The 26,714-nt window shown below is 34.9% G+C and overlaps 6 protein-coding genes across 17 annotated transcripts in view; 3 read left to right on the top strand and 3 right to left on the bottom strand.

The window, feature by feature from the left end:
* The window catches only part of LOC409729 (zinc finger protein 608), a 31,459-nt gene extending 20,929 nt beyond the window's left edge, over positions 1–10,530 (top strand). For all 7 annotated transcript variants that reach the window (XM_016912103.2, XM_016912101.2, XM_016912099.2 and 4 more), the window contains 4 exons: positions 1–164; positions 2,413–2,536; positions 2,611–5,877; positions 7,496–10,530. The exon at positions 1–164 is cut by the window's left edge and continues 4,010 nt beyond it. In XM_016912103.2, the coding sequence (XP_016767592.2) occupies positions 1–164; positions 2,413–2,536; positions 2,611–5,877; positions 7,496–7,566 (3,626 nt within the window). In that variant the 3' untranslated portion in view covers positions 7,567–10,530. The remainder of the gene's footprint in view (positions 165–2,412; positions 2,537–2,610; positions 5,878–7,495) is intronic.
* A 968-nt stretch (positions 10,531–11,498) lies between these two features.
* Positions 11,499–16,868, top strand: LOC726841 (focadhesin). The gene is made up of 9 exons (XM_016912108.2): positions 11,499–12,089; positions 12,169–12,237; positions 12,340–12,494; positions 12,582–12,779; positions 12,944–13,392; positions 13,480–15,667; positions 15,759–16,074; positions 16,206–16,368; positions 16,727–16,868. Exons 1-8 carry the CDS (start codon positions 12,036–12,038, stop codon positions 16,356–16,358), a joined length of 3,582 nt encoding a protein of 1,193 aa, XP_016767597.1. The 5' UTR covers positions 11,499–12,035; the 3' UTR covers positions 16,359–16,368; positions 16,727–16,868.
* On the bottom strand, positions 13,277–17,936 carry LOC552842 (uncharacterized protein C1orf43 homolog). 4 transcript variants are annotated; one of them, XR_003304642.1, is made up of 5 exons: positions 17,675–17,929; positions 17,217–17,373; positions 16,902–17,121; positions 16,508–16,782; positions 13,277–13,402 (listed from the first exon to the last, which is right to left on the bottom strand). XR_003304642.1 is itself a non-coding variant. In XM_026440618.1 (4 exons), exons 1-4 carry the CDS (start codon positions 17,831–17,833, stop codon positions 16,590–16,592), a joined length of 717 nt encoding a protein of 238 aa, XP_026296403.1. In that variant the 5' UTR covers positions 17,834–17,936; the 3' UTR covers positions 16,328–16,589. The 4 variants fall into 4 exon arrangements, 2 of the variants coding, with proteins under 2 accessions (XP_026296403.1, XP_026296402.1); XR_003304641.1 differs by lacking the exon at positions 13,277–13,402 and adding an exon at positions 16,176–16,419 and having other exon boundaries at positions 17,675–17,928; XM_026440618.1 differs by lacking the exon at positions 13,277–13,402 and having other exon boundaries at positions 16,328–16,782; positions 16,902–17,087; positions 17,195–17,373; positions 17,675–17,936.
* A 2-nt stretch (positions 17,937–17,938) lies between these two features.
* Positions 17,939–19,329, bottom strand: LOC107964403. Its single transcript, XM_026440616.1, has 4 exons — positions 19,163–19,329; positions 18,683–19,087; positions 18,371–18,555; positions 17,939–18,290 (listed from the first exon to the last, which is right to left on the bottom strand). Exons 1-4 carry the CDS (start codon positions 19,292–19,294, stop codon positions 17,996–17,998), a joined length of 1,017 nt encoding a protein of 338 aa, XP_026296401.1. The 5' UTR covers positions 19,295–19,329; the 3' UTR covers positions 17,939–17,995.
* Positions 19,330–19,450: 121 nt separating this feature from the next.
* Positions 19,451–22,439, top strand: Imd (immune deficiency). Of its 3 annotated transcripts, none has more exon segments than NM_001163717.1 (5): positions 19,451–19,721; positions 19,909–20,199; positions 20,685–21,068; positions 21,162–21,478; positions 21,556–22,439. In NM_001163717.1, coding segments are annotated over 3 exon segments (783 nt in total). In that variant the 5' UTR covers positions 19,451–19,721; positions 19,909–20,199; positions 20,685–20,743; the 3' UTR covers positions 21,697–22,439.
* Positions 22,440–24,497: 2,058 nt separating this feature from the next.
* On the bottom strand, positions 24,498–25,965 carry LOC552840 (deoxynucleoside kinase). Its single transcript, XM_006570234.3, has 4 exons — positions 25,817–25,965; positions 25,336–25,529; positions 24,919–25,168; positions 24,498–24,824 (listed from the first exon to the last, which is right to left on the bottom strand). The coding sequence occupies exons 1-4, from the start codon at positions 25,827–25,829 to the stop codon at positions 24,568–24,570; spliced, it is 714 nt and encodes a 237-aa protein (XP_006570297.1). The 5' UTR covers positions 25,830–25,965; the 3' UTR covers positions 24,498–24,567.
* Positions 25,966–26,714: the final 749 nt, after the last annotated feature.

The following is a 26,714-nucleotide window of genomic DNA, read 5'->3' as shown; positions in this document are numbered from 1 at the left end:
GTCCGGCCAGCGCGACCGCCGCTGGCCCGGCTGCCAAACCCGAGCAGACCAAGCTCGCCACGGTACCCGGCACTCCGATCACAACGACGCCCGACGACGCCATGGATACCGCGGCCAGTCCTCCACCTCCGAAGAAACTCAAGACTTCCGCTTCCGAACCAAAGGTAATCGAGGGACGACGAGAGCGCACGCTTTCCCGCGCGAGCCTGCGCGCTCGTCCCATCGTCCCACTCTCTCTCTCCGCTTTCCGCTCTCACGCCCCTTCGCGCGTGTTCGCTTCCCGCCTCTCTCTCTCTCTCACTCGCTCGCTCGCTCGCTCGCTCGCTCGCTCGCTCTTCCCCCCCACCCTTCCTCCCTCGAATCGTATCGTCCGCCACGTCTGTCTCTTACTTACGTGTGTTGTACGTGTGTTCTTTTTTTGCGAATTATTCGTCCTTTCTTTCTCTGTTTTTCTTCTTCTTGTTCCTTGTTTGCGAGACGAATCTCGGAGGGGAAGAGGGAGAGGTGGCGTACGTTGCGATTTCGATGACGATCGGAGATGATTTCGGTCGGGGAACGGAAACGACTGGGGGTACGCGAACGGTACGTGAAATCAATACTCTGCGGTCTCCACCCCCGGGAGTGAACGAATATGTAGGGAGAGAGAGAGAAAGCAAGAGAGAGAGAGAGAGAGACGCGAGTACTACAGCTACGAAACAAAACGCGATCGGTTCGTTACTTTTCCCGATTCTGTCCACGTCGTCTCGTTTTTTCCCTTCTCCGATCGATCGATCGATCAAACTTGCGTCACTCTTTCGTTTTCAAGGGGGGGCGAAGCTTATTATTATTAACCGTCGAACGTTTCATCGAGTCGTGTATTACGCTTGATTTAAAATCGGGAGAAATGCTGTGAATCACTTTTTATTTAAATAAATATCGCATCTATGTTTTTTGGGATGTCGTTCAAAGAGAACGTTTCGGGATGGGTGTTGGACGTACGAATGAGAAAGACTTGTTTCGCCTTGTTTCTCTCACGATTGTCATCGAAAACCGGGACATCAGGACGACCTTATATAGTTATAATAAGTAGCGAAAACGATACGAAGTTGCACTTTAGATCCAAAGTTTATCTGTTTCCACCAGCTTGAATCGAATCTTTTGTGTAAAGCGAATTAAACCTGACTCTTGGAAACGATCAACGATCGATTCGAACGTGAAAATATATATGCGCGTATTATCGTTCGACGATAATAGAAGAGGAAGAGAGAGTTGCGAAGAGAAAAGAAAAAAGGAAATGAAACAAAAGGAAAGAAAAGAAAGAAAAAAAAAGAAGAGTATACGCGTTAATCTAGACTTGGAATGGTTTAACTACTTCGATTATACTCGAAGAGACGGAGAGAGATAGACAGAGAGTGATGACTGCATGATGAGACGGAAAGCGGGAGAAGAGAGTGAGAGAGAGAGAGAAAGAAAGAGCGGTCACCGTCGATAAAATAATATATTCGGATATAACCGCCGTGTGAATCCGTCCAATAGATACGATGTGAATTTGCCTTGTGAATATTTTTATTTAGCATCGATTGGTAAGATCGAAAGGAAAGCGATTATCGATCGAGCGTGAAAACGTAACTAGGATAAGTCATCGTTCTAGGCGCACACGTGCTTACATCTTAGAAGCAATGCATGCACGTGCAACCTACGAGTCTCGTATATGGCAATTTGCTTTTACTTTTTTTTCTTTTCTTTTTTTTTTCTTAAAGCTATTCATTTCTCTTCTCCTCCTTTATTCCTTATTTACTCGCTCACTTTCCTCCTTCTTTCTCCTCTCGTCGTCGTCGTCGTCGTCGTTGTCGTCGTCGTCGTCGTCATCGTCGTCGTCGTCGTCGTCATCGTCGCCGTCGTCGTCGTCGTTGGACTCGATCCATAGGATTCGATCTTGGTCTCTTTATCGGTGAAAATGTTGCACTTCGCCGATAAATATACGTATACATATAATATATAGTCAAAGATGGATGCGGATTTGCGGCAATAGTGTGTGTAAAAAACAAAGGTGTTCCTTTTTCTATTCGAAATAACTGTCGCACTTTTATATATATATATACCGTTCCTTCCACGAGAATAAAAATAACAATACATCGGAAAATGTAACGAAACTTATCGGACAAAGAGTATCTAGCTCCAGCGTTAACAGCAATAGTATCGCGTATTATCGATCGGGATGGATATCGGAGATTCGTAGCCGAGTCGCGAAGCGAGTTGGCGGCGCGGTCGCAAGATGGCGGTAGTAGCGAAAGGGATTCGAAACGAGCGATGAAGCAAGCCGGTGAACGGGCGAGCCGAACTCGCGCGTTCCTAAAATAATAAAACTCGTTTCTCTCTCGAGCACGTGTCTCGACGCCGAGTTTCACGCACGGTTTTCCATAAATTTTCCAGGACATGTCCGATGTGTGCGTGGGTACCAGCGTGGGGACCATCACCGAGCCGGAATGCTTGGGGCCTTGCGAGCCCGGGACCTCGGTCACTTTGGAGGGGATCGTTTGGCACGAGACCGAAGGAGGTGAGTGGCGCCCCCGCGAACGACCCCCCTCCCCCTTCCTCCACGTTATTCGTACGTTACGAATTTTGCCGCAGGTGTGCTGGTGGTGAACGTGACATGGCGCGGTAAGACATACGTGGGCACGCTGCTCGACTGCACCCGCCACGATTGGGCGCCGCCGAGGTTCTGCGACTCGCCGACCAGCGACCTCGACGCGCGCACGCCCAAGGGGCGGGGGAAGCGCGGCAGAGCCGCCGCCAACGCCACCCCCGGCAACGATCTGAGCAACTTCACCGAGACGAGGAGCTCGGTGCACAGCAAGCTGCGCAACGGCGGGGCCAAGGGCCGGCGGGGCGCGCAGGGCTCCCCGGCGGCGAGCCCGAGCCCGGCCGCGTTCGTCCCCCCGCGGCCGGACCCCGCCGCCAAGCGCAAGTCGCGCGGCCCCGAGGAGGAGGACAAGAACAAGAGGAGGGCGCCCCCGCCCACGCCCCCGAGCGGCTCGCCCCCCGCCAGCCCGGTGCTGCTCGAGTGCCCGGAGCCCAACTGCAACAAAAAGTACAAACACATCAACGGGCTCAAGTATCACCAGAGCCACGCCCACGGGTCCGCGGACGACGACGACACGAAGGAGGGGGTCACGAGCATGTCCGAGAACGACGAGAGCAACATCGAGGCGCCCAGCCCGGCGACGCCCGTCAAGTCGCCGGCCGACAAGCCCGAGGGGACGCCGCTTCGCGCGGCGAGCCCCCCTCCGACCGCCCTGCCCCCGGAGACCCCGCCTCCCCCGCCGCGCGTCGCCTCGCCGAGCATAGCCGAGCCACCCGCGTCTGTGCTCGCCGCGGAGACAACGGCCACCGCCGCCAAGGGCGGCGGCGGCGGCATCGTGAAACCGGGTGTGCTCAGATTCGGCCAGGAGTCCGACTTGCCCGCCCCCCCATCCGCCGCTATGTCGAGTTCCAACAACGCGAGGCAACAGTCGCAGCAACAGCAACAGCAACAACAGCAGCAGCAGCAGCAACAACAGTCGAGTCAGTCGAACTCGCCTCAAAGCCCCGGGCCACGAGCCAGCCAATCGCCGAGATCCTCCGTGTCCTCGCCGCATCCGGCAGCCGCCAACATTCCGCCTCCGTTGAATATTCCTCAACCGCCTCAACCGTCCCAATTGTCGTCCCACCATCAGCAACAAACCTCCATCCTGCAGGCGAGCCAGCAAGCGTTGCAAGCCGGCCAGACCGTCGCCCCTCCGCCCCCGCCTCCACCGCAGCAGCAGCTCCCACCCGGCCAGCAAATGCAACAGCAACAACAACAAGCGTCCATCCAACAGCAGCAGCAACAACAGCAGCAGCAACAGTTGGCGGCCGCCCACCAATTGTCAGTGCAGCACACGTTATCCGCGCAGATAGGCCAGCCGTCTCAGGCCCACGTGGTGCAACAAGCCGCCGGATTGCAGCAGCAACAGCAACAGCAACAGCAGCAACAGCAGCAGCAGCAGGCGCAAGCGACGGGGCTGCAGAGCATAGCGAGCCAACACCCGGCCCTGCAGGGCCTGGCCAACCAGATATCGCAGCAGGCGGGCGGCCTCTCGCAGCCAGGCCACCCAGGCCAAGGCGTGCAGGCGCACTTGCAGCCGTATCAGAGCGTGTCGCTGCACGCGAAGATGCCGCAGTTCAAGGTTAAGCCGACCGCCGCCCTGATGCCCGACCAGGACAAGAGCAAGGATCCGCGCGCCGCGTCCAAGGCGCAGGGGTACAAGAAGAAGTCGAGGAAGTCGCCGGGCGGCAGCCCGCACCCGTCGCCGCTCGAGGCGCCGATCGTGGACGCGACGCGGGACGACGTGCAGAGCCCCGCCTACTCGGACATCTCGGACGACGCGGCGCCGGTGCTCGAGGCGGAGGCCGCGGACAAGTCGAAGCAGGGCCAGCAGGACAAGGACGGGAAGGTGGCCGCGAGCGCCCACCTCCCCTCCCACTTCAACATGTACCCGTACTACGGCCAGCCCCCCTACCTGGTCCCGAGCGTGGCCGAGAGCAAGCCGATCGACCAGAAGCCGAGCGAGCTGGTCGCGCCGAAGCAGGAGATGAAGCCGCTCAACATACCGCAGATGCCGACGCTGGCCAGCCTGCAGAGCGTGGTCGCCGAGAAGGAGAAGAAGGAGCTGAGCCAGTCGGTCCCCCAGCCGCAACAGCAGCCCCACTACTACGGGGGTTACGGGGGTTACATGCCGCCCGGCTACCCGTACCAACCGCCGCAACCCGTCTCGCAACAGCAGCAGCAGCAGCAGCAGCAACAGCAACAGCAGCAGCAACAGCAGCAGCAGCAGCAGGAGCAGGAGATGCACGAGCAGAAGGCGAAGATAAAGCAGGAGCCGCAGTCGCAGCAACCGCAGCAGCAGCAACAGGCAAGCCTGAAGGAGAAGCAGCACGAGAATCATCAGATATTGAAGGAGAGTATAGAGATGAAGAGCCAGATGAGCCCGTACCACGTGTATCACAGCGGCCAGAGTCAGAGGTCGGCGCCGCCGCCGCCGCCTCCTGGCCCGTTGCAGGACGACCGGAGGTATTACCTGTACCCGGGTGACCAGAGGCGAAAGGAGGAGGTGAGCAAGCAGAGCCAACAGGCGAAGCCGCCGCCCCCGAGTCCGAAGCATCAACCGAAGCAGGAGAAGCTTCAAGACTTGGGAAAGAACGAGGACGCGAAGAGCAAGCAGGAGGGCGTGAAGCCGACGATGGAAACGCAGGGACCACCGCCGCCCCCCACCTCGCAGTACGCGTACATCCATCCGGGCTACATGCAGCCGCAACACTACGGCGCGTTGCCGTTCGATCCGGGTCACCCGGTGTATCGAGGCCTCAGCCCAATGCTGGTCCCAGGCCCTTATTCCGGTAACCCGTATCTACACCAATTGCCGAGGTATCACGCGCCCGAGGATCTGAGCAGACCGCCCGCGGGCAAAGCTCTCGACCTGCTCCAGCACCATGCCAATCAGTATTATTCGGCGCACAAGATACACGAGCTTCAGGAGCGTGCGCTCAAATCGCCCACCCCGAAAACGTCCGCGGCCTCGGCCAGCCCATCGTCCGCTGGTCCGACACCGTCACGCCCCCCGAGCGGACCGCCCAGTTCCGTGGCCGGCCCCGGCCCGCCCCAATCCCAGAGTCAACAATCCCAGGCGAAGCAGCAAGTTCAGTCGGGAGGACAGCAATCGCAACAGCAGCAACCGACGCCCGTCGACGCCGGCACCGGGACCTTGACCAAGGATAACAGATCACCCCCGCCCCAACGACACGTGCACACGCATCATCACACCCACGTTGGCCTAGGTTATCCGTTATTGACCGGACAATATCCCGCCCCGTACGGAGGTAAGCCTCTCGTCAGACCCTGACAATAAATACCGGTTCGAATCGAACCGTCCACTGTCGCCGCCGTCACCGTCGTCTTCGCCGCCACCGCCGCCATCACCACCACTACCACCATCGTCGTCGTCGTCGTCGTCGTCGTCTTCATCGTCGCCGTCGTCGTCGTCGATCATCATCATCACCGTTATCCCTATCCTGACCCACTTTCCCTTCTTCGTCGGATAACCGATCGTCCTGGAACGCGCGTCGTACGTACCTCTCGTCTCGACTCGTGTCTTCCTGTCCATCTATCCATTCGTTCATTCACTCACTGTTCGAAGATTGGGTTTTCGAGCGATCCCACGATTTTTCGCGCGGACGACAACAACCTGATCGATCGAAACCTGATCGCGATCCGATAATAATAAACGCGCCATATTGGTGCGTCGAGACGAAAAATCGAGAAGAGAGAAACAGACGAAAAGATGGGAAGGAAAGAAAGAAAGAAAGGTCGTCACCGATCGATTCGTTTTCGAGTCGTTTATCTTCGTCTGTTCCGGGTTTCCTTCCTCTCTACACACAGTTATATATATATATAACGCGTGTACTACATGTGTAACGCGAGCCTCGCGAATCGATACCACTGGTACTTGGTTACTTTATTACGTGCGGGTAGATAATTGGAAAATAGATTGATCATCGTACAATTCACGGGAAGATATATACTATACCACGGTCAGGGATAACGGCGTGCTTATGTTTCGGTGCGACGTGTGCTTGAAATTCTAAATGTACGTCAAACGGCACGTACGGATAAAAAAAGAAAAGGGATATCATTGACGTTACGAGACACTTAGGATATGTAATTACGAACGCATAGTTAACTGTGATAATCGTTGTTCGGGATATCGATTGTATCGATGCGTCTATATATAATCCGTCACGATGATCGAAATAACTAATCGCAAAGCTATCGTTACGAGTCGCTTCTTCCTCGCTTCCCTCACCCGTCTCCCCCCCTCTCCCTCGAATTTTATACTATATCGTTCGTTATGTCGATGAACGAACGAAGAAGACGGAAAAAGAAGAAACAGGAGAAAGAAGGAGGAGGAGGAGGAGAGAAGAAAGAAGAGGCGAGAAAAGGAGAACGAGAGGCGACAATCGAGAGTGGAGAGATAACGAGACGAGATGGGACGCGCGGAAATTCGTGTAGCAAAAAAAGAAAGGAAAACATTCGTTTCGTCTCTTCTATCCCCCTCGCCCTTCCTCCTATTTCTTAACTCTCACTCTCACTCTCATTCCGTTATTCGTTTGCTCGCTCGCACGCTATACTTGGGCAGTGGAGTAGCGCGAACACCGGTAGTGTAGCACTGCACTGTGCGCGAGCAATGCGAAGATGGGTGGGGAGAAATGGGGCGTGGCTTTCGTCAAAGGGATTATAACGATTGCGGAACGCGAATCTAAACGAATCGCGCGAACCGCGGCGGCGAGAGTGGACTCGAAATATATTCACCCGATCGACGCGTACGATCGGTCGTATCTTTTTTTTTTTCCTCTCTTTTTCTTTTTTTTTTTTTCTCTCTCTCTTTGGAAATGGAAAAAACAATTAATCGGCACCGGTATATATGTGTATGTGTTGCAGCGGCGATGCTAGCGAGTCAGCAGGCCGCCGCGGTAGCCGCATCGGTGATCTCGCCATTCCCGCCCAAGTGACCCGCGGCCCCCGGTCCCGTACTTGCTGCCGGAACAACCGGACCCACCTCTGCACAAACTCATCACACGTCTCATCATCCACCGCCGGTTACCGCCGCGACCGCCGCGGGACATCCGCATTCTGCCGCCACAGGCAGGCAAACTTAGGATCGTCTCGTCCAATACCAACTTCAGTCTGCCACCTCTTGCTCGTTCGCGCGACTCGCATCTGTATCGGCTCGCCGCCACGTCAACAACAACAGCGAGTTTCGCTTCCATTAGCAGCAGCAGCAGCAACAGCGACAACAGCGACAACACAGCGTAGCGATGAAACTTTACACTACTACCAACCTCCAGACTTGCTATATCCCTATATCGTCATCGTTATTATACATTGCTATTATATCTACCATCTTCGTCGAGACCTCGTTCAATACGTAACACTCCTCCTTGTCTTCTTTCTACGTGACAAGAGCCGTGCACGCCTTCCGATCTTATTTTTTTTTTTTTTTTTTTTTTTTTTTTTGCGAAAATTATCGAATCGTTCCACCATCGGATATTTTACGCACAATTCGCGATTGACCGAGAAAAATTTCTTTTTTTTCGGGTCAAAAAAATTCGAAATAAAAATTTGCTTGTCACGTGTCTTCGTTCTTCCATTCGAGACGAAATCTCTTTCGATCCGAAGATGACGATAACTCGGATGCAACTGGAAAAGTACTCGAGCGAGAAACGTGTAACGGAGAGGAGAAAATTTGAAAAAAAAAAAAAAGAAAAAACTTGGAATCGACGACAAATTAGCTATTACTGTTAAAGATGGAAGAAACGGCTCGCGATTGGAAGGCGCGGCGAAATTGGGGATTGGGGGAAAGGAAACGAGGGGAAGAGAGAGAGCGAGAGAGAGAGTGTATGAGGAGTGAGAGAGAGCGGGAGAGAAAAAGAGACGCGAGGGAAGAGCATTGCGATGATATCTCGTTGCGTTAGACTGACTGGGCCGAAGATGGCCTTAAAATAATTACTTGATATAATCCTAATACGTGGAGAAAGATGAGAGATTGAGAGAGAGAGAGAAGCTGTTAATTAATTTGCCCGATTTTTCTCCGATTCGTGAGAGAGAGAGAATGTAATGCCTCGACTCGTGTTGTTGCGGCATGCAACAATTTTTATTGCACTTACAATTTAGTAGACGAGATTTAGAGATGCGAGAATGGAAGCGAGAATGAAAGAGAAGAAAATTCCTGCGCGTGATTATACGCGACTATTTGCGTCGCATATTTTCAGTAACTTGTTGTGTAATAACGCGTATTATATACGGATAATCAATCGCGAACTTTGTCTATAACAATGAAATTATAGATCGTTGTATTTTATTGTATAAAAAAGAAGAAGAAGAAGAACAAGAAGAAAGAGAAGAAGAAGATTGCTAAATCACAGACTCGACATTTTTCTAGCGAAATTACGTGACTCGCGAACGACACGTTTTTTTAGACACGATTTGATTATATATATATATATATATATATATATACCCCTCCCTATGCCGATATATCAACACGTGAACGTCGTCGTCGGTTACGATGTCGGTTAAATACGAACGAGATACACACGAGATGTCGGATAGAGGAGTTGTAAGCGTAAGGAAAGGAAAAAAAAAAAAGGGAAAAAAGAAAAAAAATAATAAAAAAACGAAAAATCACGATAATTCTAAATAAACGATAACGTGACGATAAGTGATTGTACATTGAGTACACTAGAATGCTATTTGTTTACTAAGATTAATTGTAGTTAGCGTTGCGCGATTACAACCGAGCGGAAGCGAGCGAGAGAGAGAAAGAGGACGCGTGCAAGTGTACGTACGTAAATTCGTGTGGGTACGGATACGAGTGTATATGTGAAAAGGGATACGAGCGAGCGAGCGAGAGAGAGAGCGAGAGAGAGCGAGCGAGCGAAAGAGAGAGAGAGAGAGAGAGAGAGAGCGATGATCAAGATGGATAAGACTAATTGACGAGGAAGGGAGAAAGTTATTAGGTATATTATACGTATACACATACATATGCGCCACAGTGATACATACGCGCCCATAGTATCATCCTGTTGGCTATCTAAAGTTAGTTCAGTGACGATTATCATTGTACCTTTTATTACGATTATTCATCAATAATTATTGGTTCTATTATTTTATTATTGTATCGTCGGTAAAAAGGAAAAAAAAAAAAAGAAAAAAAAAGATAAAAGCGTTGTATTATAATACGAACGATTGGTAAAACATGGTTGCCAAGAATCCAAGAGAAATAGTTTTATCGTATGCCGTACGTAGTGTTGCAAATGCCAAATAAAAGAACAGAGAACAAGGCGTGTTTTTTTAATTCGGACGTGGATACGAAAACGGCGATATCTATCTGTTTAACTGAAACGAGCGGAACGGGGGGGAGGGGAGAGGGATGGGAGGAGGGAGAGAAAGAGAGGGAGAGAAAGAGAACTAAGAAAGAATGAGTGAGTGGAAGGGAGAGGAAGGGAGGAAAAGGGAGAGAACGAAGGCGGAGGAACGGCGCGGGCAAAATCGTCTCAGTTTTAATGAGACGTGTTTCGAAGGAGAATCGGGCGGGCTTTAAAGTAAAGAGAGAAAAAAAATGCTGGTGCTGTGCTGTGATTTTTATAAAACGTAAAATGAAAAAAAATCAGAGGAGCGACACGCGAATCGTGATAAGAAGAAAATCGAAGATCTTGACGAATTTTTATGAAAATATACAGATAGCCTAAGTACCTGGACCTGCCCTGCGCTCTCCACAAAACTTAAATTCGAGTAGAAGATATTAAACGAGAGAGAAATTAAATGAAAAAAAAAAAGTGAATAAAAACAAAACAAAAAAAAAAAAAAATAAGTGAACAAAAGGGATGAAAAACAATGGATTGTATGGATTGTGTATAGGCTGTAAAGTGTATTTGCTTTTAAACAAAAATTTAATATAGATTGTTAATTGCTAATCATGCGGAAAAAGGGAGCTGTCTCCAATCGTCAAATATTATATATATACATATTCGGGTATCGCAAATTTTTCGCATAACGATTATTCTTGCGTTATCCATTCAAATCGTACTGGTGAAAATCTTATTCAGTGGCAATAAATTTACCACGATTATTATAACGAACGATCAAGTTTTAAATCCAGATTTTTACCCTCTTTACGTTTCGAGTAGCGCCTTTTTTTTTTTTTTTTTTTTTTTACGTTTTATTACATGAATTTTGATCTCTCGCGTTAAAATCGATTCGTTCGACATAGTATCGATGTTGAACTCGTTAACTTCCTCGCAACTTATATACGAGATACAAATGTAATTTAGCAATTGGAGACAATCTCCTAAGGATATTATTCTAGCGAGTACTATTTGCCACAATGTTGCATAATCCATTGCAAAAAAATTCTCAAACGAATAAATTAAATGACGACATAAGACGGACTGAAATATTAACGTAATGTAATAAACAAGGACCCGTATTCTCGTCTCCATTTTTTTAGAATGATAAAAATAGTGAGTCGTTACGCTTTATATATTATACACATACTGAATATATAAATATACGAGTAACAATACGTACAGAAGCAAATACAGAAATGCAGGCATCTTGTCGTTAAATTGTAAGATATTGTGTTCAAACTCCAGAATGTAATCTGACCCCTTCCTCAGACTACTATACATATATTAATTATATTGTGCACTATGCTCCAACTTGTCCATACGAATAAATATATTGGAAATCTTACTATTATAACAGTATCCCTCGATCGGTATATTCTCCTTTGACAATTTCACGCCTTTTCAAATTTCTCTCTTGTCGATTAATTAATATTATCTTTTTCCTTCTTTTTTTTCTTTCGAATTCGTTTAAATAATATATCTTAAAAATCTATTATAATCCATTCATATTATATTATTGTAAATATAATAATTTCTTATTATTATTAATATTTTTTACAATTTCACGCATAGTTGTACAAACATTTAAAAAAAAAAATATATCTAATTCTATTTGAGAACCCCTATGAAAAATGGCATTGAAAGTATGCGTTCGCAACGACACGATATGTATTTATTCTTTCCATTTTATCATTCTTAACCCGTGAGAGATGTAATCGTGCTCTTTTAAAATTTCTTTCTATAAGACATATGTTGTTCGTATATAAATAGTATAAATAAATTATTCTTATTTTCATATTATAAATGACTGTAAACTACGAATAATATATGTTAACACATATTACAAAATATGTTTTAACGATACAAGGTTATGTTTTATAACCTATGCTCGTATGCTCGCAACAACTTTTATTATACCTAATATTTATTAATAGTATTGTCACTGTGGAAGTAGCAATAATATTTTTAGCGTAATGAAACATAAATTTTATCGCACATTTCCTTTAAGAACGAAAATATGTAAAATTAATACGTAAAAGAATTTTTTTAAAGCGTATTATTAACTTTACAAGATGAACGAAATAGAATATAAATTAGAATCTACGAATCCTGTTTTAATATCACACGTGAGTTCTTTCTTTCTTTTCAATTACAATTATATATCTTTTTTATCTCGTATCGCTATTCCAATATATTTTTCTACAGGCAACGTCTAAACTCTTCGAATCCATAAAGAAAAAAAAATGTGATCGAGAAACGGATCATATCTCAAAGGTAATCCAAGTATTATTCGTTCAATTATATATATAACAACATTCATTTTTATCTTCGAATTCTATTAGTTTAATCGTTCCATAAAATTTGTTAATTAAACAGATAGCTGAATTTAAATTGTTACTATCGAAGCGAGATAGTACAAATGTCACGCTAAGCATATCAGCTTGTCAAGCTTTGATTGCTTTGGTCGAAAATGGATTATGGGATATTAACGAGGCATTATCTACCTTTACCTCGAGCATCTCCTCCATAAAGTATATAAATTAATTTCCAATCTATGATATTTCTTATATCTTTTTTTTTTTGATATTGTAAAAAATATATGCGAAATTATATTATAGAAATTACATGGTTGCTACTACAACAATAAGTCATTTATTGACACTGGATTTAAAACGCGATTCAAAAAATAAAATTATGTATCCATTTACTTTACACACGCCACAACATCCGTTTATAAGCATTTTAATTCGAGATAAACGTAGCTGGCAGACTATATTGAGTCAAATAACATTTATTGTGAATCATCAAGATTATAGGTACGTATAGATATATATAACTTTTCAAACAATTATTTGCATATATATATATATATATATATATATATATATATATATATATATATATATTGTTTTGCATACTTTTATATATAAAATGTGCGCACGTATGTTTACATGCATATAAATGTATATAAAATTTCCAGAGTTAAAGAAAATAGTATAAAAATGCTACGTCCTGTATTTTTATATATTTTATGCAATCCTTTGTTGGACTCGATGGATTGTTGCATGCAACAAGTCTGGCAATTGTTAATTAAATCGAAATACGATACAAATGTACAGACAGAAGTATTACTTTGGTTGTGCACGACAGAAAGTCATTCTTGTGTAAATACAAATTATAGAATTTTAGAACTTGCTGAGAAAGCTTTATCAGAAAAAAATAAAGAATATTGTACCGCTTTACTGCCAATGATCGCATCTTTGATTATACAATTATTAAAACAGGATTCTGATCCAAGATCGAATTTCGATGTTATATTAAGTATTATAGATTATTGTGATAACCATATTGGAAATCTTATGTTGATATTAATGGCAGAAGTAATCACTTTATGTCCGGCCATTTACTTGTACAATGCTCTGCAAATATGTAAGTATCTCTAAAAATAGAAAAAGAATTATAATATTTTTGGACGATTTCTCTAAATCACTTATTGTATAATGTATTATATTACAGGTATGATGATAACAAAGAAAATGTCTTATGATGATATATTTTTTAGCACTTTGAAGGCATCTCTGTTGAAATGGATGGCATATCCATCCGTGCTGTGTTCCGAGGCATTAGATTTAGCAAAGGATTTAGCCAACAAAATATTCATAAAAACGGATTTAACCTGTAACGTGGAGACGATATTTTCAAACAGACTTTTTACAGTATTTAGTCATTCCGATTCATATATTCAATTCTACTCAGAACTGGTGATGCATTGTTCAATTATTTTGAATTCGAGTGATATTTTATCCTGGTTAAGAAACATATCACATGTACCTATTCATTTAAAAGACAAATGTAAATTATTGATATCTGGTCTTCTTTTACAATCAAACGAACCTTTAATAGTTGAATTATGTTGTAATATACTGGTTGACATCAGCAGAGAGACAAATAGTTTTGGCTCGCACGTGCTTTCTTTGATACTGCACAAATTAACCAAATGTAAAAGTAGTACAGAAACAAAATGTTTGCTGATGGTCATACCTGAGCTTGTAAGTACAAAAGAAAATGTCCCAATTATAAATCATACATTGAACATGTTGTTGAACGGTGACAAACAATTGAAATATTTTATAATCGAATTGTATCTTAAAACATTGAAAAGAGAGCCAAGATGTTATAGATTCGTTTCTGCTGCGATAATACAATTGATGAAAAACGATTATTCTTGGTATTCAGATACAACCTGCGCCAGAGCTATGAAGTATATTTGTGAAAATTATCCCGAACACGGGGAAAATTTGGTACCATTGTTATCGCAAATATTAAATCGTTCGACGAACATGAATGGTGGAACTGCGAGTGCGCTAGCACTTGGATGCATTTCTATACTTTGCAAGGCGTCCGTAATAGACATTTGTTCAACATGGAGAGTACTAGCTCCGAAAATGGAGAAGGAGAAGCGTCCTATTGTTTTGGAAAGCTTATGTGAATTATTTGCCGACGCTGCATTTTATACACCCTCGCAGGGCCTTGAAGAATACGATCGATTGATCAATAATATCGTATCGAAATTGTGGACATACACAACATCTAACGATGTAAAAGTAATCAACTCTGCACTTAAAGCCCTAACCTCATATCGTTTGGAGCAATTATCTTTGAAAACACTGCCGCTGGAATTTAGATGCAATCTCGTATTACCGGCAGCATATGCGAAAACTCCAATCGACGCGGTTAAAAAACCAGAGGATATACTTCCTTATATACCTGGTATTTGTTGGATACAAATGCTTGAAAGTATAAATAAAACTGCTTTACCAACAGCTGGAAATCTTTTAATATCGTTTGTTACGGAAGAAGTGAATAGTTTTCGATCTGGCATTTACGCTTGGCCCCAAGGAGAGCCGCAAAACTTCAAGTATTTGCCAGAAAAAAGCGTAATCAGAGCGATTGGTGAATATTTGAGGAAATCTAATAAAATTGATTCAAATAATCATCGTATTATTACGGAATGTTTACGAATATTTGCTCACAAATATCCGAAACCATTGCCCAATATTAATTGGAATTTTCTAAAGAACATGCTTGATCTATCAAACGAAACAAAACGATATACGCTTTCTATCGCATGCCACCATGCAACCATATCTTTATCTGCTAAATCTTTTATAGAGAATTATCTATCGATGTATAAAACGATAAACGATATGGATTTTAATTGGGAAAACAATGAACACTCTGTGTTATATTCGAATCTCGAAGATTTGTGTCAAGCTGTACAACCAAATGTCATTAAACCGTTTTTAGATATAACGTTGAAACATGTAATTGAAAAAATGGATGTCGGTAATAAAAATTCGATAGAATTGTTCCACTCTATTATGTATTCGTATGCTCAAACGTTGAAAAATCCAGAAGTATGTCATGCTAATTCTACGTTACTTTCTACGATATTAGAGGAACTTTTGGACAAAATAGATTTAACGTGCGATCAGTTTTATTCTTATTTCGCAGCAGCATTGGAATTACCAATGAAACATTTAGAAAGAATGACATCTCCTAAAGTATGGTGGGAAACAATACCAGGTAAATTGAAAAATGCAATCGCGATCAGAGCTGAATTGGTTTTAAAGAAACATAGCTCCGAAGCTTCTTTAACATGGTTGAACGAAATCATCGATGAAACGATTGCTTCTACATTTAGGTAAGATTTCTGATCTTAAAAGGTCTATCATAATTTTAACGATATATTAAAAACGCAAATAAAAATATATATCTTAATATTCTTATTAAAGCGTGCAAACATATTTCCTAAAAGTTATACGAAATGTGTTGATCAATATGCAATTTGAAAGATCCAGTTTAAATTGGATTCTCGATCTTATAACACAAGTTCAAGGATTTTTTATGGAATCACAGCAAAATCATTTTGATAAAATACAATTCTATTGTGATATTTTATTTGTATCTATTATTAGTTTATCTGGAATAGATTCCATGTTAATGAAAGAAGATTTATTAATTAAATCGCAAAACATTAAAATAAAATTATTTCCTCAAGCTCTAACAATTATTTTTGAAAGACAGGATTGGAAGCATGCAATTCCACAGGTATTTACGATTTATTTGTATATTATTATTGTATAATTACGACCGAATAATAATTTAGCGATTGAACAATTTTTTTTATCTAATAATGATATAAGAATTAAAAATCTTTTAATAATATTTATACCTTTCAGATGATGGAATGGTTAAATTACATGAGAATGAGTAATATTTCTAGTTCGTATAAATCCACATTTCATCGAGCATTAATTTGTTTAAGACATAATTCCTATTACAAAGATGTATGGACTAAATATTTATCGATTAAAACAGAGATCGATATTTAATCGTAATCTGGTACATATTAGACTGAAACAACTTCTATTGCAAAAAATCTGTTCGTAACAACTGCAAATTTAAGATGATACGAAATTAAAAGGAAAAACATATTTCTGGAATATTATTATAATAAAAATTAAATATGTATTTTACTTACTTGCAATTTCGTATGGTGTAGAAATTAGCAATTATGAAACAACTATTCGTCACATATGTTGTATGTGACGATTTTCATAATGCTAAACAGATGTTTCATTATTATCCAGCATCATTACTGTTAATGTGTTTGGTCGTGAACCAGTCAATGTTTGATCTTCGGGTAATTTCATTTTAGGTTCTAATATATTTCTTTTCGTCTCAACATTTTTCTTTATAGGTGTACGGCTTGGACTAGATTTTCTACTGCTCGGATACGATTTTAACAAACGGGCCCTATGAAAACATTAAGAACAATTTTTCATTTTTCAACAATTTTGTATTCTATCATAATAAGTTGCAATAAATGCTCTAATTGTAAACTTCTTTTATAATTTAAAAAAAATCATACTTACGCATCCATTAATTTAAGAAATAAACGGGTATATACTTGATATTCCTCATCTCCAAATTCAGTTGGATCATGTCGTGCATGTTCATATAAATCACAGAATTGATGAATTAATCTTTGTCCACTTCCATTTAATGGAGTTGCTAATGTGGCAAGTAAATATGCTCGTAAATTCTCAGATGGATGCCTCCTTAAACAATTATCATATTTGGTAATTTCAGCTTCTACAAGAATATATATTGGAAATTAATTTATATTTAAAAGTAAAAAATTTGTAATAATATAATGATAAATTACCTAATATATAATGATAAATTACCTAAAGTTTTAACATCATCCACTGCTTTTAATCTATAATAATGCGGTGGAACATGTCCTCGAGGAGTTAAAATAAGTCTTGGATCACCAATAAGTTGTGGCTCGTATTGAATTTTTGGTATTACTTCTATCCGTCTTTCAATTTCTTTCTTCAATGACTAAACAATTAAAGATATACTATATTTTCATAGATATATATACATATATAATCATTTAAAATTTTTAATACATGTATGTGAATACACATAAATAATATTTACCTATTATAAATAATTATAAATAAATATCACATAAATGAATGCCATAATATTTTATATTAAAATAAAAACTACTTTTTTTAAAATAACTTTTATATTATTTTATATAAATATTATTAATTTTTAATGTCATTATATTAGTAAATATAACGAAAAATATGTAATTACAGATAAGTAACTTAACCTTTTCGATTCTTCATACCTTCCTTGCATCATGTCCAATAGGAATGTGAGGACCACGACGTGATCGTAACGCGAATCTCATTATTTGTCGTTTTGCAAATATGAATAATAATAATATTGTTAAAACTCCGGCCGCAATAAATATCACTATTGTGACACCAGAGAGTTCTTCAGTCATGTTTACACCATTTGTATTTCCATTGAGTTTCAAATCTATTACGCGCACGCGTAAAATCTCATGTTTTTTCTATTTTTAATTATATCAAAGAAAAAATATATTTTATAATAAAAAAATAAAATTTATCATATATAATTTTTCATAATATACTGTTTATAATATTTACAAGGATAACATAGATTTTAATATATTTTGTACAGGTTTTTTAAATAATGTTTGATTAATATTTCCTATTTCCCATAGTAAATGTATTTGTTCATTAGAAAATTTAATATTTAATTTTATAAATGATAATATAAACTTTCCAAAATTTTTATCTTTGCTAAAATCAGTTGCTTTTTCATGTAATAATTGTATAAGTTTGTTATTCATGGAAATATCTATTTTGGTAGAAATTAAAGTTTGTAAAAAAGAAATATGCCATAATTTTAATTCTTTCACATTCGTTAAATAATCCCTGTAAAAATCACTAAATTTTTAACATTTCAGATATTTTTAAAGTTTATTTAATTAATAATAAAATATAATAATACTTACGTTATAAGAACACTATACCTTTCAAATTCGAAAGCATTTATTATAGCAATAATAATTGTTGTATCTATTAAATCAATATTTAAGAGAGGAATAAAAATTAATTTCTGAATATCATCTGGAAATTTTTTAGTACACTCTATTAAAACAGATACAAGTGATCTTGTAGGTTCTTTTAAAGCAATAATCTATAAAAATATTAAGAAATATTATTAATTGCACTTATAGAATATTTTATATAATTAATTCTTCATATATTATTATTAATTATTATTAATTATATTTTATATTTATAATTAATAATATAAATATCACCTTTGGTAATAATAAATGAGTATGAAGTATTTCTGCATATTTCATACGTTGTTCCAATGTCATATTATTCATGGTATAACATAAATTATATATACCCAATGTACTCAATTTTTTTTCCAAATTACAAATTATTTCTATAAATTCTATATCTGTTAAATTTTCTAATTGACTTAAATCCAATTTTCCATTAGGACACTCTAATCCTTCCAAAAGATATTCTGTTAGATCAAATTTTGGTACATGTTCTTGTTTAGTATTTTTGTGAACGGATTTGTCAAATTGTGTAAAATAAAATTGCGTGGATAAAAGTTGATCTGATGTCTCAGTTATAATATCACTACAATTTTCATTCTCATTACTCTCATTCAAGGTTTCTTCTTCATTCATATATGTTATTTCTGCTTTCTGAATCAAATATCATTATTATATCTCATAAATATAATATTCTTTTTAAAATATTAATGTTATAATAATACTAACCTTTCTATTTACAACTTGCCACCAAGGATCAGCCTGATTTATATCTTCTTTTAATTTTTCTTTAATTATTTTAAGTTTTTCCGTAGAATCTTGAGATAGTTCATAATTTTTTAAAAAATTTTCCCCATTCATATTTTATTATTTTTACTGTTCTATCAATTTCTTGTAGTTCGTTCTTAAATTTAGCGCTCTAAATCATAGAGGGCATATCAAAATCACTGATTTTTTGTACGATTGGTTTTTTAAAAAACATAGAACATAAAATCTCATAAGACAATAGGTCTGTTAGTCTGTTCTGTATTTCATCTGTGGTTATATGAAATATTTTAATAACGCATTCGCTTCTTTCATAAGCATTTAGTACTTATTACTTAAGTACGTAAGCAGATTTTTATTGAGTGACTATAATCAAAATATTAACGCGAAATATTAATTATATATAATATAATAACTATATATATTGATAAATTTTTGTTTATAACAAATGTCATTATATATAAAAATGAGTGTGTATAACATTCGAAAATAAGGAAAAGATAAATTCGAGTTAAAAGAAGTTGTAAGTTTTTTTTTAACATTACATTAATTTTGTTTTAAAAAATGTTTATATAAAATAAATATTTTAAGATGCAAGTATTCGAAAAATACTCTATATCATTTGAATATATATAATAATTAATAAAAAAAAAAAGAAAACTAACATCAAGTATAACTTTTAAAACCTGTTGCGCTTTTATGCTTTCTAGAAATTAATATATAGTAAATATTATTCGAAGAAAAGATATTTTATTTGGAATATGGTGTTTTTGAAATGATTCACGAAGGCAAATTAATATTAATTATTATTAATTTAAATGTGTAAATCAATCAATTGATCAAAAATGATAGACAAAAATAATAGCTATGTAATTATTTATCTATTCAGCTTCTAAGTATTTGCTTATTGTTACTTGAAAATTATATATTATATATAGAGAACCGGTTTTATTTCTGGAAAACCCAGATCATCTTGAGGTCATGGAAATCATATTCATATGGTTAGTATTTTTAATCACATTAGAATTTTTTTCTGTTTATTATCTTTCTATTTTTCTTTCTTTAATTGATGATTATATATATATAATAGTATAATAATTATTTTTATACGTTTTTGTATCTTAGCAATTGTAGTAATAAAATATATCGCATAATTTAACTTGTAATTAGAATATATATATTCAAAAGAAGAAAATTAAGGATTTTGTATTATAGAGATAAATAAAAAAAATGTTATTAAAATATTATAAATTAATATAGAAAAATATGAGTTTCTTACCGAATTGTTCTTTTATATTAATACAGTATATAAAATTGAAATACGTGTAATTAATAAAATCGAGCATATAGAAACAATTAAAATATTGATATATTCAATTAATTCATTTAAAAGTATATTTTATCTATTTGAAAATATATTTATATTTTTTTTTTTAATAGAAAGTTGTTTTATCAAAAAATTTAATATTCATATAATATTTTTTAGAAAAAGAGAAACAACATAAAAAGATATTTTCTTTAAATGATATATAAATTTTAAAGAAAATGTCAATACTTTCGAATTTATCTCGTCGTTTTCACATGTTAACGACCGATGCAAAACCTGATCCACCGCGAATACCGATTAAAGGATATACGCACAATTTAGAATCAATAAACGATGAAACAAAGAAATCCAGTACTGCTACAGAATCTCAATTTACACGAAATAATATAACATCCGAAAAGAGCGATGCAATACCTGTCACGGGCGTTAATTATCCTACCAAAGAACAACATCTGAATGATACAAAAAGTTCTGTACATGATTCAAAAGAACATGGAAGGCCGAATATTAAAACGAAAAAAAAACCAAAGCAACATAAATCTTGTAAGTGTTAATCACTCGTTTATTGAAAAAAAAAAAAAAATAGAATCTGCCTAACTTTGTTCGTATTGAAGTGATTGTTTTTTTATTTTATAGCAAAGGGATCACATGTCATAAATTATAATATAATTAATTCGAGTGATGTGAAAATTGGTTCGAGAACCAGTTATATTTGTAATATTAATCAATTTTCTAAGAATAAGGTTGAAGAAGACGTAAAATCGAAAACCCGCCAAATGCCAATAGAAGTAGAACGTTTATGTACTTGCAGTGATGAAATTACTTTAGATGATATATTTACTATTAAGACTTATATTGGACATGGTTGGAAAGATGTCGCTAGAAAATTACTATATTTGGATGGTCAAATTGAACAATTCGAAGAAAATTATAAATACAGAGGCATAAGTGAAGTAAATTTGATTTTAATGCTCATATTTTTATTTATTATTATTATTAAAAATTGTCATATTAATGGCCACTTTTTTAGGTAATCTATCAAATATTTCTCGATTGGAAACAAGCTAATACAAAAGATGCAGAAATCGGTAAATTGATAAATATATTATGGACATGCAAAGAATACGATTGTGCGGAACAATTGGTATCCGTTCGCAAAAATTTGATGTAATGTTTCTTAATATGTGATATTGTATATATGTATTAGATTTTTTTAATGATTTATGTTTCAGTCATGTTTAAATTTATTAATTATAAATTATTATATTTATTAATTATAAATAAAAATTAATCTTATTAATTAAATAAATATTTTAGTATCCAATAATTAGAAAAAAAATAAGATATATTGATAAGATATAAAATTGTAAGAAATTAACTTTTATTTGTGATTTATTTTTTTTAATAAATAAATTATTACAAATAATATAATAATAATTGATATTAATATCAATATTGATATCGATATATCAGTATTCATGAGAGTACCATTACCACCATCGACTAAAATATATTCATAAAATATACATTGTACCATCCATATCTGAATCATTATCGATTCTTATCTTATTCATTTGTTATTTCTAAATATTTAATTATTGTATACAAGATATATATATCTTATTTGGTATTATCATATTGGTCAATATTCTTTTCCGTAATAAAATATTTATCAGATAAAAGCTGAATATTTACAAAAAAAAAAGCACAATTTGGTAATATTTATATTTATATTATATAGATAAAAGCAATTTGATTTTCATAATCAAATTTTTTTTTTTTAAAGAACTATATTCTTCACATTAAATGTATTATTTTTTATAAAAAAATATTGAAATATTTTTAGCAAAAAATCATTAATTTAAAAAATATTTAATTGCATTAAATTATCTCTTAAATTAAAAATTTTTTATTTTTCATAGAGTAATAATTTTTTATAAAGAATACGAGAACATTTATTCATTCATTAAAAAAATGTATTGTTTTATTTTTGTTATTTCGTATTATTATTTTTTTATTTAAAAAATTGTGCATTTTTTTATACATCTATCTAAAATAAAATGAATAATGTCAGAAAATAGTTTTTCTAAAATCATTTAATTTTTATTCAAAACATTTTTTAATATTAAATATTAAATATTATATATTTTTAATATTAAATTTCATGTATAAATTTATATGAGTTATCTGATATATGACTGAATTCTTCAGCAATTTGTAAGATAAATAGGCAAAAGATAAATATTTTTAGAATAAGAAAATTGTTAAAAAGACGATTTAAAAAATTTTGAAACAATGACAACAAATAAGTATAGAAATGGTAAATAAATATAGAAAAGATACATATGTTATAAAGAATGAAAATGGATCGAAATATGAGATACATCAACAACTGAAGCATATAATTGGAACATATATAAGGTGATAAGATAAAATGAGATAGAAAATAGTAAATAGGAAATCGAAATATTTAATGTTTTCGTAGAGTGTTTTGTTATAGATAATATGTATATATCTTATTTATGTATACTATAAAAAAATAATATACAGAATACATATTACATAAAATAATATATATATATATATATATGTCCCATATAATTCATTTAGAATATCTTATATTTTGCTTTCATAATATTAAAAAATGTTTCACATAAAAGTTAAAAGATTTTAAAGGATCATATTCTAACATTAATAATTTTTTCGTTACTAAACTCATTATTAAAAGAAGCTCAATTTTATCTTTTTATGTTCTTTTTACATACATAAGTTAATATATCTCAAGATTCTCTATAAGAAAATATTATATGAGAAAAATTATTAATTTTACAAAATATTTAATAATAATTGAATATCTCTTAAACTAATATCTCTAAAAACTTAATAGTTTTTAACTTGAAATGATTTAGAAGTATTTTTTAGAAAATAATATAATGTTTATTTATATATTAAAAAATTTTATTCAATGTCTATATTTCTATATTCTATTTAAGAAAACAAAATTGACTTTCAAAAAATAATTATATAAATTCATAAATATTTCTTTGTCTTTATTTTTTAGTTTTTCTTATTCTTTATTATTTCTATTCTCTTCTTATCTATAAGATGTCCCATTTTAATCTCTTAGAACAAATATGACAAGAATATAATATATAAAAAAATGTTTCAAACAAAAATTATATGATATCAAGAAAAATACATGATGCTCTCATTTATATAATTTTGCAATGTCTTTATATGATATTAGAATAAATTCGAATATCGGATTTTAAAAATGAAATTTATATATTTATATTTTTTATCACATTATTGTAATTGATACTGAATTGATATTGTATTGATATGAGATATTTCAAAATATTTAAACTTATATGAGCTATCAAAGTTAATATTTTATGAATATTTGAAAATATCCACAATTTAATAAAAATATTTAATCAAAAAATAATACAATAGAATGCTTAGAATTGAGAAAATACTGAATAATTAAATATGCCGGATATATTTAGATATTAGTTATATTATTATTTTCTTTGATATTATTTATACTTCATTATTATTCATAGTGATTTTCAGATCTTAAAATATAATCTAAGAATAATTGTAAAAAACATTACATGTAAAATATAATACATTATCTTAATTAAATCTGAATTAGAAGTAATTAACAAAAGAATAGAGTTGTTAATAATATCCGCATATAAGCGTATTATTACGTTAAAAACAATTACGAATTACGATATTTACATAATACATATGTTAAAAAACACATGAATCCTTCATCAATTATTTAGTATCAATGTCACTGCTAAATGCGCATGGCCATGACTTTTTTTTCTTTATAAAAATATGAATCGCAATAATTGCTAAAAAATAGTCAGATCAAATCTGCCAATTAATTAGATTACTTCAGATAATCGGAATCCTATTATAATACCAAAAATTTTTCTTAAATTAAACCATGATCCATAGTTTTTCAGTTAAATATTCTATTTCAAATGCATTAATAAGAAATGCATTAGCAAAGATGCAATATTTTTATTTAATTTTTTTCTGTTTCTTTTTTACCATAAATCTGATCTTTACAATTTTCAAATTCTTTAACCATCTCTTCTAAATTTTTGTTTCCATCTAATACTAAAACTGGTGCTGGTACAGTGAATAATGTTTGATAATAAAGCCATTCATCATGAATATTGTGAAGTTGTTTTAAATATTCTAATGATACAAGGCTTTCTTCTTTTCTTGCTCTTGTTTTCATTCTGTGATATACAACATCTGGTGATGTTCTCAAATAAACTATGTTATATATGAAAATAATAATTGATCATTGTTAACTGTGTAATATGTCATATTTATATATTTATATAATTATATATTTAAAATAACATACCTATTAAATCTGTTTCTATATCAGCATTTTCTATACACCAATCATACCAATCTTCCAAAATCACTACTTCTACATCATGTAACAATTTTTTACGTTTCATATTTTCTATAAAACATCTTGAACTAAACACTGACCTTTCCATGATTTTATAGGGCATTAAAGATTTATAAGTATGAAGTTGTAACATTGTCAATTGTACATAAGATTGAAATAAAAAACTATAACGTTTAGGATCTGTATACATTAATTCCTAAATATTTTAAATAGATATTTATTAATTTTATATATATAAATACAATATAATATTTATATATGAATAAAATAATTCTATAATATAATATAAGATATATGTAATTATTGAAATAATGTATAAAAATTTATATTTAAGAAATCTTAGGAATCTTTTAGAAATCTTACCAATAAATTTGTTCCACCAACATTTCGCCAAAGTTCTACTGGTTCTTGTAGAACTGTAGTATTGTTAAATTCTTTGAAATGACTTAAAAATGTAGTTTTCCCGCTTCCTATATTACCTTCTATACATACTGTAAATGGTCTTTTATACATTTTGCAAATAGAAGTAGTCATCTTTAGCATAAATACAGTTTTTGCTTAAAAAAATTAATATATATATATTATATATATAATTAATATATATATATATATGTATAAATTATATTTATTATGTTTTATTTAATGAATAATATATGAAATATTACGAATAAATTTTTATATTTAATATCACAAAAATAGTTGCATCATCGTGGCAATTGCCGCGTAAACTTTACATTGAGTTCGTTTACTGGCGGAATTCTTTAGGGAGGGGATAAAAATATGTCATCCTCCATAAATAATAACAATTAATATTTTTTATCTTATTTTTAATTATTTTTCTTACCTATAACATTCATTGTTATTTAATTTTTATCATCAAGGTTTTCTTTTATAAAAAATATTTATATTTTTCTTCCTTTTAATAAACTTTTACATTGTAACCATTGTATAGCCGTAATATAGATTGTCATACTAATTATACATAATTATTGCAACTGAAATATAAGTGAATAAATAATACATGTATTATACAAATGAAAATATTACTTTATTACATTTATAATTCTAGATATAAGTCAAATATATAGATATAATATTTTTACGAAAAAGAAAAAAAATTATGTATTTAAAATAATCCTTTAATTAAATTAAAGCGTATATATATTTCATTTTAATACTTTTCATTAACGAAAAAAAAAAAAATACGCTCGATTATTAAAAATATGTAAAAAATTTATAATTTTAATTTTAATTATATGTATAATTTCAAGAGAAAAATTTTTTAATTTTTTAATTTAAGCTCTTAAATAAAAAAAATGAACAATCAATAATAATGCATGCATAGATTTAACAATATATAATATATATGTAATATACATATATATGTATATATATATATATATATACATATATAATGAGTATTTTATCAACAGATATTATTTTGTTATACTAGTTGCTAGAAAAATAAAATTGATTTGACATATTCAAAACGATGATTTGATGATATATTTTTAGATATTTAAATTATTAATGGGATATTATTAAACTGTAATTTTTTATCATTGATTTTTAATGAAAAAAATTTTTAATGATCACATCTACATCTTGTTTGTAAATAGATTTTTAAAAATGATTTAAGCAATACTGTGTATTAAAAATATGTAGTATGGTGCAACATGTAGTATGGTATTAGTTGCAGATTATTGTAATAATTCAATTTATATATTTTTAAATATAATCGT

The sequence above is a fragment of the Apis mellifera genome, linkage group LG5 (genome assembly GCF_003254395.2).
Source record: "Apis mellifera strain DH4 linkage group LG5, Amel_HAv3.1, whole genome shotgun sequence".
Lineage (NCBI taxonomy): Eukaryota > Metazoa > Arthropoda > Insecta > Hymenoptera > Apidae > Apis > Apis mellifera.
Note: the sequence above shows the minus strand (reverse complement) of the source record. Positions and strands in the feature narration are given on the sequence as shown.

Bases quoted from the DNA above. Each gene is read 5' to 3' on its own strand.
- LOC726841 (XM_016912108.2), top strand. From the start codon at position 12,036: ATGAACGAAATAGAATATAAATTAGAATCTACGAATCCTGTTTTAATA. The intron at 12,238-12,339 runs GTAATCCAAGTA...TTAATTAAACAG, and splicing joins AAACGGATCATATCTCAAAG to ATAGCTGAATTTAAATTGTT. The intron at 12,495-12,581 runs GTATATAAATTA...ATTATATTATAG, and splicing joins TCGAGCATCTCCTCCATAAA to AAATTACATGGTTGCTACTA.
- LOC552842 (XM_026440617.1), bottom strand. From the start codon at position 17,833: ATGACTGAAGAACTCTCTGGTGTCACAATAGTGATATTTATTGCGGCC. The intron at 17,374-17,674 runs GTATGAAGAATC...TTAATTGTTTAG, and splicing joins TTGGACATGATGCAAGGAAG to TCATTGAAGAAAGAAATTGA. The intron at 16,783-16,901 runs GTAAGTATGATT...ATGTTTTCATAG, and splicing joins TTTCTTAAATTAATGGATGC to GGCCCGTTTGTTAAAATCGT.
- LOC107964403 (XM_026440616.1), bottom strand. From the start codon at position 19,294: ATGAATGGGGAAAATTTTTTAAAAAATTATGAACTATCTCAAGATTCT. The intron at 19,088-19,162 runs GTTAGTATTATT...TATTTGATTCAG, and splicing joins GGCAAGTTGTAAATAGAAAG to AAAGCAGAAATAACATATAT. The intron at 18,556-18,682 runs GTGATATTTATA...ATATTTTTATAG, and splicing joins CTCATTTATTATTACCAAAG to ATTATTGCTTTAAAAGAACC.
- Imd (XM_016912041.2), top strand. From the start codon at position 20,744: ATGTCAATACTTTCGAATTTATCTCGTCGTTTTCACATGTTAACGACC. The intron at 21,069-21,161 runs GTAAGTGTTAAT...TTTATTTTATAG, and splicing joins ACCAAAGCAACATAAATCTT to CAAAGGGATCACATGTCATA. The intron at 21,479-21,555 runs GTAAATTTGATT...CCACTTTTTTAG, and splicing joins AATACAGAGGCATAAGTGAA to GTAATCTATCAAATATTTCT.
- LOC552840 (XM_006570234.3), bottom strand. The intron at 25,169-25,335 runs GTAAGATTTCTA...TAAAATATTTAG, and splicing joins TTGGTGGAACAAATTTATTG to GAATTAATGTATACAGATCC. The intron at 24,825-24,918 runs GTATGTTATTTT...TATATAACATAG, and splicing joins TATAGAAACAGATTTAATAG to TTTATTTGAGAACATCACCA.